This window comes from Silurus meridionalis, chromosome 3, assembly GCF_014805685.1.
Source record: "Silurus meridionalis isolate SWU-2019-XX chromosome 3, ASM1480568v1, whole genome shotgun sequence".
Lineage (NCBI taxonomy): Eukaryota > Metazoa > Chordata > Actinopteri > Siluriformes > Siluridae > Silurus > Silurus meridionalis.
In genome coordinates, this window is record NC_060886.1 from 13707042 (window position 1) to 13719247 (window position 12206).

The following is a 12206-nucleotide window of genomic DNA, read 5'->3' on the forward strand; positions in this document are numbered from 1 at the left end:
TCTATTCATTGTTTCACCCCGGAAACATTAAACTACACAAACAGAAGTGATCCCGAGTCGATTCCATGGGTGCCGTGGAGAGCACCGATAGGGAAAGGGATCCGCTACTCAGGCCGATTCAAGCCGAAGCGAGGATCCAGCCGGTGATCGGCAGCGGCAGGGTGTACGGCCGGAGATGGCTGGTCTTAACATTATTCTCAATGCTCTCTTTTTTACAAGGAATGGTGTGGAACACATGGGGGCCCATCCAAAACTCTGCCAGACATGCTTTCGGGTTCTCATCCACTGACATTGCTATTTTAGTCATTTGGGGACCCGTGGGCTTCTTCCCATGGCTCCTGTTTGTGTGGCTAATGGACAAGAAAGGTCAGTTTTTGTCTTTTGTCCTTTTTTTGTCTTCATCGAATTAGTGACCTATCACTGATTACAGTTTGTATTTGCTGATCTGAATTGCTGGTTATGTTACTTTACTCCAAACTGCACACGATCATAAGATTTTCCAGCAAGTGCTTCAGTGATTTTCAGCATCCTGATCTCCAATGGGACAAAAGCTGCTAAAGAAATTCCCTAAAACCTCAATGTAATCTTTTACAGAGTTTTTCTTTTTGCCATTGCTTTCTTTTCATTTTTCTTGGAAAAAAAAAAGAATGTTTCTACAACCCTAAAGGGTACTTCAACTTCTCCATCTGGTCCCTCTTAGTTCCTAAATTTCAACAGTAGATTTCCCGTTCAAACAGTGTTTGCAGTTAGAACTACACATTATGGTGCAATATAATAAAATCTACAATGTCCGATAAAATAATGATTCCAATATTTAAATTCTATATTAAATGAGCACTGCACAGCATTTGAGTTAAAAAATCTTTGCTCTTACATCAAATCTAAGCAAAGTCAAACAGAAAAAAATGTGGCCAGTTCCATATTATTTACTTTATGTCTTCAAACAAAAATGTATTGTATAAGTTTATGACCGCAGAGATTTTATGCGTAACCCACGCTAGTATAACTCGGTGTCCTGTAATACAGCAGATATATTATAGACCTCAAATGTGTCAGTAGAGTAGGTTTATCAGTGCTTAGATGATTTGTTTCTTCTGTTCTTCTTCATTAAATCACATTCAACTCTGACCTAAACCTTCCAAGAATCTCTTCTCACATGACAGACCATCAGATGATCTTTTGCAAATGACAGCACTTAAACCTGAGCAGAAACCTATTATGCGAATCCAAACGAAAACTTATACATTATGATAGTCACATGGAGATTTCGTAATTTAAAGTGCATGATTCCTCTTTTGACCGCCTCAGTTATATATCCTGCTCAAAATAGTAACTGTGCCCTATAAAAGTCTTGGACTTTCACAAGCTTCAACTTCATAGATATAGATAATTTTATATATATATATATATATATATATATATATATATATATATATATATATATATATATATATATATATATTAGTTTATGTAATGTTTTTAGTAAGTTGGAACAGAAATGCTACTTCACATACCTACAAATATACATACATACAAATGGTGAGTTTTTGTAAAAAAAAAAAAACAGTTTTAGCAGGTAATAGAGCAAAATAACAAACGTAACACAAGTGAACGATCTAAGATCATGCAGTTCGAGAACCAGCTTGGTCCTTACTATACAATGTTAATATAATAGTGCCACATTATGTTTTCAAAGTTTCCCTCTTCATTGCCTACTGTCTCTTATGCAGATATTAGATAGTATAAAGAACCTAGACATTTCACTATGGCTGATGTTTCTCCACCTGGTTATAGACTTCTAGACTGCAGTGTTGTTTCCTTCAGCAGTACACAAGTCACATTCCTATAAGACACCCTGCCTTCACACTAGCAAGCAACAGGCAGCAGTCGAGAGATTCACATTTCCTTGACATTGAGCAAGGCCTGACTGCTTGACATGATCTTAAAAATGTGATCTAAATCATTATGACTTTCTAAATTAATTAAATTAATTATGATTAGCTTATGCAGCTGACGCCAACAAGCTCTGGGCACCTCCTGGCACTGCTGTTCCTCACCTCACTTCCTGCCTGGGTTTAGTTCAGATTCATTATTTTGTACTTTGATAAATAGATGAACACTGCTGCGGAGTAATTTCTTAATGGCGATGAGAGGTGATGAATAAAATGTTAAAAACTTAATTTCAAATACACACACATACAACCACAAACCGACTCGCACACAAACAAAGCATTGTGAGGTCAGTAGATCTATACTATATTGTCAGGCCATTCCATGGTTGTGGCGATTTATGCTCATTCAGCCACAAGATTGTTAGTGAGATCAGTCACTGATATCAGATAAGCATATCTGGTGTGCAGTCATTGTTCCAGTTCATCTCAAAGTTGTTCAGTGTGGTTGAAGTCAGGGCTGTGTGCCAGACCTTTGAGTTCTTCCGAACTAAACCTTGTGCACTATGTTTTCATGGAGCTCTGTGTTTACAAGGGCAGGTTAATGATGGAACAGTTTTGGGTCACTTAGTTCCAGTAATGAGAAATTGCAACGCTACAGCATAGAAAGTCATCCTACATAAAGTTGAGGTAGCCGTTTCGGAGAACCTGCATATGATTGTGATGGTCAGGTGCATACAAACATTTGGACATACAGTGTATGTATTGGCATAGATGCAAGTTTGAGTGGACATTGCAGCTTTACTCAAAGACTGTGCAAGTTATGTACTGTTGATTTAGTACTTAGCAGCATACTCAGGTTGTAAAATTGATAATGGAACATTTATGTTGTGCACAAAACCTAATCTCCTGTCAGTGTAGAGACTAGTGAGTATTAGACCATTATGTATAAAAACATCTGGGGTTATGTTACTTTTTATTGATTTCAGAATGTGTTTTTACTAAACATGCATTATACCATGTCAATGCCCTGTTTTTTAACAGAATGTATTAAACTGCACAGAATGTTACTATATCTGTATATTAATAAATTATTCTGGTTTTGTTGATTGCATTTAATATGCAGTTATTTGTGAAAGTCTACTATATCTCTGCCTTAGAGGCGTTCGAGATCTTGTGACCTGAAGGTAGGTGTCAAAATGCTTGCTATTCATATGAATTCAGGTGAATCAACCCCTTGCAGAGTCACTGTTGCTGAATAGGTGACTTTGATTTTAGTACCATCCAAAGAAAGTAAAAGTGCTGGCTGTTAGAGTTTGTCGCTTATATAACGTTCAGTCTATCTATGTAGCTAAAAGCTGACAGCCATGTGAAGTGGTTCATCTGTGAAAGAGTTCCTGTGTAACTTGCTTGAGTAAAGCACATTCCTGCTGATGTGGCAGAACTCGGTTTCTAACTGCAGATTGCCTCCTTTCAGTTTGCACAAATCTTGAGGAAAATCTCACTGTATGCTTTTAATGCAGGGGTTCTAGATTGATAATAATGGTTCTCAAATGGATATATGGAGGTTTCAGTTAGCTTCTAACTGGAATAGACTAAGTGCAAGGTCACGACTCTGTATTAAAAAAGTCCTTTTAACATTTCATTAAAAATACCTTTTTTACAGTTACTTTGCAAAGCCTATTTTCTATTGAGGAAACTGAGTTTTTAATGTATAGTGTGTTCTGTTCTTCATTTTTACAGTATTTACATCCAAACATTTTATAGCCCAACTTTATAGCCTTTGCTACTTTCATTTTAAAAAGGGAAGTGAGGTTGCACAGGGCTGTGGAAAGAAAGAGTTTTTGACTTTTATGGGAGAGTACCACTGAAATGCCCAACTTCCTTATTTATAGCTTTGTGATTTACTTAATGCAATAAAATGTCACCAGTGAGCACCAAGTACTGTCTCACATGTACAGTAAGTGGCTATATTTCACAAAAAACTGGAAGCATTACATTAATTAAAAAATCTTCCAAATAGAACAAGCGTGTGGTCTTTACTTTTGCTTGTGGGTTAAACACCAGAGAAAACCTATGTATGCAAATTAAGACCTTAGATTACACCTCTGCCTAATCCTAAAAATGAGCAGTAGAATATCAACCCCTTGCCTGGAGAGTTGCTGTGAATGATTAGGCTTTCTGTCCTTTTTTGATAGCCCTAGTATTTATAAATTGTGGATGACTGCTTTCTCGTTTTGTGGGTTTGTGTTCAGATTTACTTTAGAGTCTGAAATATCTGGTTTTGCAAAAAATCTCTTTTTGTCTGTGAAGGAATCAAAACTGTTACAGTGGTACCTCGACATACGAGTTTAATTCGTTCCGTAACCTTGCTCGTATGTCAATTTGCTCGTATTTCGAAGCAAATTTCCCCATTGAAATTAATTGAAATGAAATTAATCCGTTCCAGTCCCCATAATGCCACCCCAGTTGTTTTTGTTACGTGTTTTTGAATAAGAAAATTGTATTTATAAATGACAAATATTGTATAAAAACATTATAAAAGGGAATGTAAAGAAATAAACTGGTTAAGCATAGTACATATCATTGAAGTACTACGACCGTACTGCCTCGCCAAGTCAATCACTCGCACACCTTGCTCATGTTTTCCTGATTTCACGCTTTAATTCAATAGACATCATCTTCTTCTGAGCACTGACCTTTCCACTCACTTTCTTCGGACCAATGGTTATAAAAATAAATGTGATAAAGTACTGTAAATGTAAAAAAAAGCACAAAACTCAAGCACAACTTATCAAAGATGCTTCGACAGCGATGCAAACAAGTACACTGACTGAGGCCAGTGTTGCTGATTCATCTCGAGATTCGTCACAGCCACGTGTTAGTGCGCGCGCACATTCAAATCTTTGTTTGTGTGCGTGTGTATCGAGACGAATCAGCAACACTGACTGAGGCGTCTTGAGCTCGTACCTCAAATTTTTGCTCACATAACAAACAAAAAATCGACCGAGTGACCGCTCGTATCTCAATAAACTCATATGTTAGGGCACTCGTATGTCAAGGTACCACTGTATATTAAAAAACCTTCAGAATTGATGGTCAAGAGTAAAAGAGAAGAAGAATTGCTGCTTATTATTAAATGTCTTCACCTGGCATTACAAGAAACTCTCATCACTTAACCTGCTTTTGAAGGACCCCATCATGATGATATTCACATTATGACAGTCAGTTATAAGTTAGTCAGAATACTTGTATCTCAATCGTTATAAAAACCTGTTCCAGAAGGTTCCTACAGTAAAGCAATTAAATTTTACTTTCTGAAAAAAATATATAAATGACCTAAGAATTGGGCTCACTTCCAGGTTATTTAATTGTTTCTGTCTTCTGACCATGTTTTGCAGGTTTGCGGGCCTCTCTGCTGCTCACAGTCTTCTTCATGGTGTTGGGCTCTGCTCTGCGCAGTGTCCCTCTCTCAAATCTGCAGATCAAACGCTGGTAAGACTCTCATTCACAACACATCCTATTCACTATATCTCTACCCCAGGACATATATCTTCTAAAGGTCAAAGCAATTTTCAAACAGCCCCCACCCTGCCTTTTAGCCATATTCAATTCACTTCCAAGTGCTATTCTCTTTCGCCCTGTGGCATCGTAGTTATGATGTGGTTTGATGGTTTGTGTCATTGGGTGGATTATTGTTTTATTATTTAAGAATCTTGCACCTTCTGAAAGAGTAATTTTATTTGACAAATTTCCAGTGTGCTTGTAAAAGTGAAGGTGAAGGACATTGAAGACTATCAGGACATGTGATATTGGGCTTTTAAATCCCTGAGTGGATGTAAGAAAACGAATCTAAATACCAGAATTGATAAAATTCTAAGAAATGGATGTTGTTTATTAACTTTTACACCACGACACTGGTGAACACTTGTCTTGTACGTAATATAATGGTGTATATTTTTTCTGAAGGTGTAAATTATTCTTGTATAACAGCACGGCACGAGTCAGAGCGAGACAGAGCAAAAACAATACATCATTAAAGCTATTGTCAGAGCTCCTTAACAGGGACTTGTGCAGTTGATGCACTACATAATCCAAATCTAATAATAACCAAATTGTAAGTAAGTGCAATTGATGTAGCAAAATCTTTTTACACATTAATATTTTTGGAATAAGTGTCCAGTATAAGCACTTTGCAGTGTACTTGTAAGTTTCCACCACTGTAAAACTTTGTGATTTCATTGTAATTAGCTGCATTTTTATATGCATGTACACTCCAGGAAGTGGAGGTGGTAGTTCTGTGGTAAAAATATGAGTTTAAATCTCAGCAACATTAAACTGCCATTGCTGGGCCCTTGAGCAAGGCCCATATTCCTCATCTGCTTAGGAGTATAAATGAGATAACTGATGCTCAAACGCCTTGAATGTAAATGCGCTCAAACAATAACACTAACTAGCTTGTTTTTTAAACATTCCACAACAGTAAAATGTAACCTGGTATGTAACCTTTTCTTTAATGATCATTGTTCTTTATAAATTGCCATATAAAGAGGATAAAAAACACTTTGGGACAAGGGATGGGTGATATATACTTAGAACTATATCATGATATTTTATGTCATTTTACTGCAGAAACTATATAAATAGCAAAGTGTAAACAATAACACTCAGCACTACCTTTTTTGGCTACAAATTAGCATACAGTTTGTGGACATAAACATTGATACAAAAGAATTAATATTTCTTTAACACTGGAAACACTTAATACTCACAAGATTTATCATCTAACCCCAGAACAAGCAAAAGAAATGGTTGTAAAAATACTTTTCTTATATAATAATGATTCATATCAACGTGTGAACACGTCATCAACTGTATAGTAAATATCGCAGTAGCAAGTTTTTACAATAGGGAGCAATCTTGGCGGGAAATCTTGGACACCAATGCTTTTATTTGAAAATAACCACCATCTGGGTGGAATTAGCCTTTCGCTTTGTATCAGGCTGCATCATACCACCTTATTGTGGACTATTTGCCTATTATAGCATGCCCTGTCATATTTTATTTATTTCAGGAGTAACCAATAAGACACCGGCATATTGAAAACAGATTTATTAAGACATTTATTACTCTACAGTTTTCATATAAAACATTTTGAGATAATCATGTCATGCCTCAGTAGTTAAGCTCAGTTGTGGTAGACTCCGTATTGGGAAATCCTGTCAGTTGACACAGTCTCATTTATACCCATTTACTACCACTACATTTATGACATTTTGCAGACACGCTTATCCACAGCGACTTACAATTATCTTATTTATGCGATTCATCCAGTGTAGGTTACTGTGAAGGTTCATGGAGCAGCAGCTTGGTGGGTCTGGGATTTGAACTCATGATCTTTTTGATCAGAAGCCCAACATTTTAACCACTCAGCTACCACTTCACCAAATGAGCTCCCATTCTTGCAGTACTTTGCAATAATTTAATTAGACCTACATGCAAAATATTTTCAACTGCATCTTTGAATTAGGTTTTTTTTTTTTTGTATGATACAAAGCAACAGACATTTTTATGATTGCTAATAAAATCATTCTACTTAATAATGTATTTGAATTTTAGGGTTATTGAAGTATTGCATGATTGATTTTGAAGCACTGCTGCTACAGACTCCTGGAATCAATGTGGACTGAATTTTATTTGCCCATAGTTGTTTTTGTTCTTTATGTCTTTCTTGCCTTTTATAAAAGCTAGTAGGGAAGCAGTTTTGCTGAGAGAAGGAACCCCTGCTGTTTTATCTTCTGATATGGTGTTTAGTTGTTCTGTATAAATTGTGTACTATTGTTCGTGGACATATTAGAAAGAACTCTTATTGTGTTTATAGAAACGCAACCCTTTCAACTTATAAGAATTTTATTATTCAAATAGCTATAAGCTAATGAATGGTGAATCAGTCAAACACAGATGGGAGAAACAAATCTATCTTTAATGTGGTAAATACCTTTTGAAATTTCCTCTGGTCAGTGCCCCCTGTACGTGTTTGTTTTTTAAGCCCAACGCCCATCTCCAAGGTGTATATGATTGTGCTGCTCTCGGCATCAAAATTGCTGATGCTTTTAGTTTAATATTCTCTCGCTCACTTCAATGTATGGCATAGGGAATATATGTATAGTAATTTTAAGTTTTCAAATTTTGGTCCCTCAAACATTAAAATAAAAATCTCGGTTTTCTCGGTTACTAAATCAACAGTTGAGCATTAACGGATCTCCAGTTCATGAGTAATTGGCTGGATTGGAAACGCATTAGTTTAACAAGAACTGTGACACCTTTTCGGTCCCAACAAATATTGATTTAAGATGGATGTGAGCAGCAGGTGATAATAAATCATCGTTAACAGAATACCTGCCTTCACAGTCAGACACTGTACAGTATTCCGTTCTTGATTTGTCATGTTGTCAAGACCATCGATCGAGCAAATGAGTTCGATGTGTGTTTTAGGTTGCACACAGATAATTCTACTTTATTATTTTGCAAAATACACATGGAAAAACCGAGGACAAGCATCTGCCTGCATTATGCTTTATGCTCCATTGTTTTGTATGAATCTTATTTGCTGTGGAGAATAAAATGATTGATGTTTGTGTTAGGCGTTTTTGATTCACACCCAGCAGTGGTGTTGCAATGTTTGCATTGCAGAAGGTGTGATTTCACTCTATGCTGTGAATTTATTTTGTGTGTTTTTAAGCCCATCATTAGGCCGGCTTTGCTTATATCTAAGCGAAGGTGTTGAAACAGTGCGTATGGTGAGTAAGAACCCTATGCTGCTAAAGCTGCTAAGCCTCTGTATTGCTAATGTGAATAAAAAAAGAAAATGGACAGAACAGGAGATAGACTTTTTTTGTTCACCAATAGGTGTCAGCACTTGCATTAAGAGTGAGCAGACAGTGACACGGTTCATTCCTAATCAAGTTTGCTTTGTGTATGCCTCAAAGAAGCGAATATCAGTATCAAGAGCCTCAGTGAAGGGGAACAATGCTCATTGTAGCCAATTCAGACATGATCAGACGTGTTCGTGTCGATTTGGGTTATCCATCTAGTACTGATGGCCAGTCAGAGGGATCGAGCTGGGAAGGATCTGCTGCAAGTTAGGGCAATAAAAGATGGAGATGGAAATGTGTTGACTAGTGAGGAGAGTGTTAAGAAGATGGAGGGAGTATTTTGAGCAGCTGATGAACGAGAAAAATGAGAGAGAAGGTTGGATGGTGCGAAGATGGTAAAGCAGGAAGTAAATAGGATTAGTAAGGAGGAAGTGAGAGCAGCGATTAAGAGGATGAAGAATGGAAAGTCAGTTGGACCAGATGACATACCGGTAGAAGCGTGGAGATGTTTAGGAGAGATGGCAGTGGAGTTTTTAAGAAGATTGTTTAACAAGATTCTAGAAGGTTAGAGGATGCCTGAGGAAAGAAAAAGGAGTGTGCTGGTATCGATCTTTAAAAATAAGGGAGATGTGCAGACCTGCAGTAACTACAGGGGAATAAAGTTGATCAGTCACACCATGAAGTTATGGGAAAGAGTAGTGGAAGCCAGGCTGAGAGAAGAGGTGACCATCTGTGAGTAACAGTATGGTTTTATGCTGAGGAAGAGCACCACAGACGCATTATTTGCTTTGAGAATGTTGATGGAGGAGTATAGAGAAGGTCAAAAGGAGTTGCATTGTGTGTTTGTGGATTTAGAGAAAGCGTACGACAGGGTGCCAAGAGAGGAGTTGTGGTATTGTATGAGGAAGTCAGGTGTGTCAGAGAAGTAGGTGAGGGTGGTGCAGGACATGTATGAGGACAGTGTGACAGCAGTGATGTGTGCAGTAGGAACGACAGACTGGTTCAAGGTTGAGGTTGGACTGCATCAAGGATCAGCTCTGAGGCCTTTCCTGTTTGCAGTGGTCAGACAGGAGTCTCCATGGACTATGATGTTTGCATATGATATTGTTATTTGTGGTCAGAGTAGGGAGCAGGTTGAGAAGAGCCTGGAGAGGTGGAGATATGCACTGGAGAGAAGTGGAATGAAAGTCAAAAGGAGTAAGACAGAGTACATGTGTGTGAATGAGAGGGAAGGCAGTGGAGTGGTGCGGTTGCAGGGAGAAGAGGTGGAGAAGGTGGAGGAGTTCAGGTATCTGGGGTCAAAAGTGCAAAGTAATGGAGAGTGTGTTAGAAGTGAAGAAAAGAGTGCAGGCAGGGTGGAGTGGGTGGAGAAGAGTGACAGGAGTGATTTGTGATAGAAGGGTGTCTGCAAGCGCGAAAGAGAAAGTTTTTAGGACTGTGGTGAGACCTGTGATGTTGTATGGTTTAGAGACAGTGGCATTGAGTAAAAGACAGGAGGTGGAGCTGGAGGTAGCAGAGCTGAAGATGTTGAGATTTTCATTGGGAGTGACGAAGATGGACAGGATTAGAAATGAGTTTAGTAGAGGGACAGTGCATGTAGGATGTTTTGGAGACATGGTGAGGGAGGTGAGATTGAGATGGTTTGGACATGTGCAGAGGAGGGACATGGGGTACATCGGTAGGAGACCAAAGAGGAGGTTTATGGATGTGGTGAGGGAAGACATGCAGGTAGTTGAGCTAAAAGAGGCAGATGTAGAGGACAGGGGTGTATGGACACGTATGATCCGCTGTGGCGACCCCTAATGGGAGCAGGCGAGAGAAGAAGAAAAAGAAAAAGAAGAAGTCGACTTGGTCCAATGTCAGTTTCAACAATGCACTGTGTATTTGTAATCAGCAGAGGCAAGCACTTGGAAAAAATAGCTGCATATATTGATGTCAGATGTCAGAGTGTGCTCTTCAGAGAGAGGATTGTGTATATGAGACGCATGTAATATTTGTTGAACCCATTTTCATTGAATTCTCATGGGTTGGATTTGGATTTTCAGAGCTGGATTCTCGATCCTCCTCTGTTCAGAGAAAACTTATGCTCTCTCAGTCTTGCCTATAGAGGAAATGCTTGAGTATGTGCTGCAAAGGCATGCGAAAATCTATTATTGCAGTGGTTGCTGATTGAGAATGCCAGTGATTGCTCTCAAATCAAAGCAGATTGTAATGCTTACAACAAATGTATGCAAATAGCAAGCACAGCCACTGATTAACGAGTGCAGGCTGCTGTAGTTGAACTGCTGATTAGTTTGGCCGTAACCATATTGTCACGCCACCTTGACCACGACTTCAAATGAGTAAGACTTCTAGCCATTACGTCGAGCGAATTTCAAGATTTCCCTGTTGGCCAGACATTCTGTCTGATGTGTTGTATTTAATAATTTAAGAATAAGACACAACACGTGTGCTGTTATAATTAACAAGCAGTGTTATTCTTAGCAGCCAAACGTTCCTTATTGTCTTTTAACTGCATGTCTAAACTGTTTTAATCCTATTGATCCTATTGACATCATTTTCGCAACCACTATATATTTATTACATTTATTCAAAAACTACTTATTTTTTTTATTATATATAGTTGCATTTAATATGATGGAATGTCTGAGAAGCATGTTGTAAACCGCTGTAAATGGTCCTTCCCTTACCAGCCAATACAGCTTGCCATGTTACCAAGAAACAGATTCATTATTGTGTTACCCATGCTGTTGTACATTTCACCAATTAGAATCAAGAATCAAGAAATAAAGCACCGTGGTAAACATAATATTAGTTGGTTTATTTGCAGCTTTTATTTTTACTGGCTAGTTATGTGAACAAACCCGAACAACCAGCCGTTGATATTAACTCTTCAGCTGAAATCGGCTTTCTCTCAGTAGGGGACAATTAGGTACAATTAGAGTGCCCTAATCAACACATTCCACCCAAAAGCAGTTTAATCAGAGTGCATTGAGACTTCCTCTGCCACCGCTTATCGATATTTATCAAGTTAATAATCTCTGTCTAAATTGCCACGCTCCCACTGCGCTCCGGTATTCTCATACAGAATCCGACTCACTTGCACTTATTCAAGCTTGTCCTCTGCCATGCTGCTTTATGAGAAATAAAACTTGCATGTCAGCTGATCCTAGAGACTGATCATACAGCAGGGTTTGGGGTCACACAGAAAGCTTGTTTTATACTGTAATTAGAATAGAAGTGACTCAGCTCAGTAAATGAAAGTCTTTGGTCTCTGCCCTAATCCTGAGGGTTACATTTGCCACGGTTATCTTCTTTAATCAGTATTATCTTATATTAAAAATATAAATTTGTTAAGGTTGGGAGAAATATGGGTTTGGGATCTGAAATCATGATATACAAATATAATACTTCTTTCTTTACCTTCTACTGGAAGCTCGGG

At 38.0% G+C, this 12206-nt stretch overlaps 1 protein-coding gene across 1 annotated transcript in view; it reads left to right on the plus strand.

Moving 5' to 3' along the window:
* The first annotated feature begins 27 nt into the window (after positions 1-27).
* Positions 28-12206, plus strand: part of slc49a4 (solute carrier family 49 member 4) — a 45086-nt gene continuing 32907 nt past the window's right edge. Inside the window, exons 1-2 of the mRNA XM_046845676.1 lie at positions 28-366; positions 5291-5384. Coding sequence (XP_046701632.1) covers positions 66-366; positions 5291-5384 — 395 coding nt within the window. The 5' untranslated portion in view covers positions 28-65. The remainder of the gene's footprint in view (positions 367-5290; positions 5385-12206) is intronic.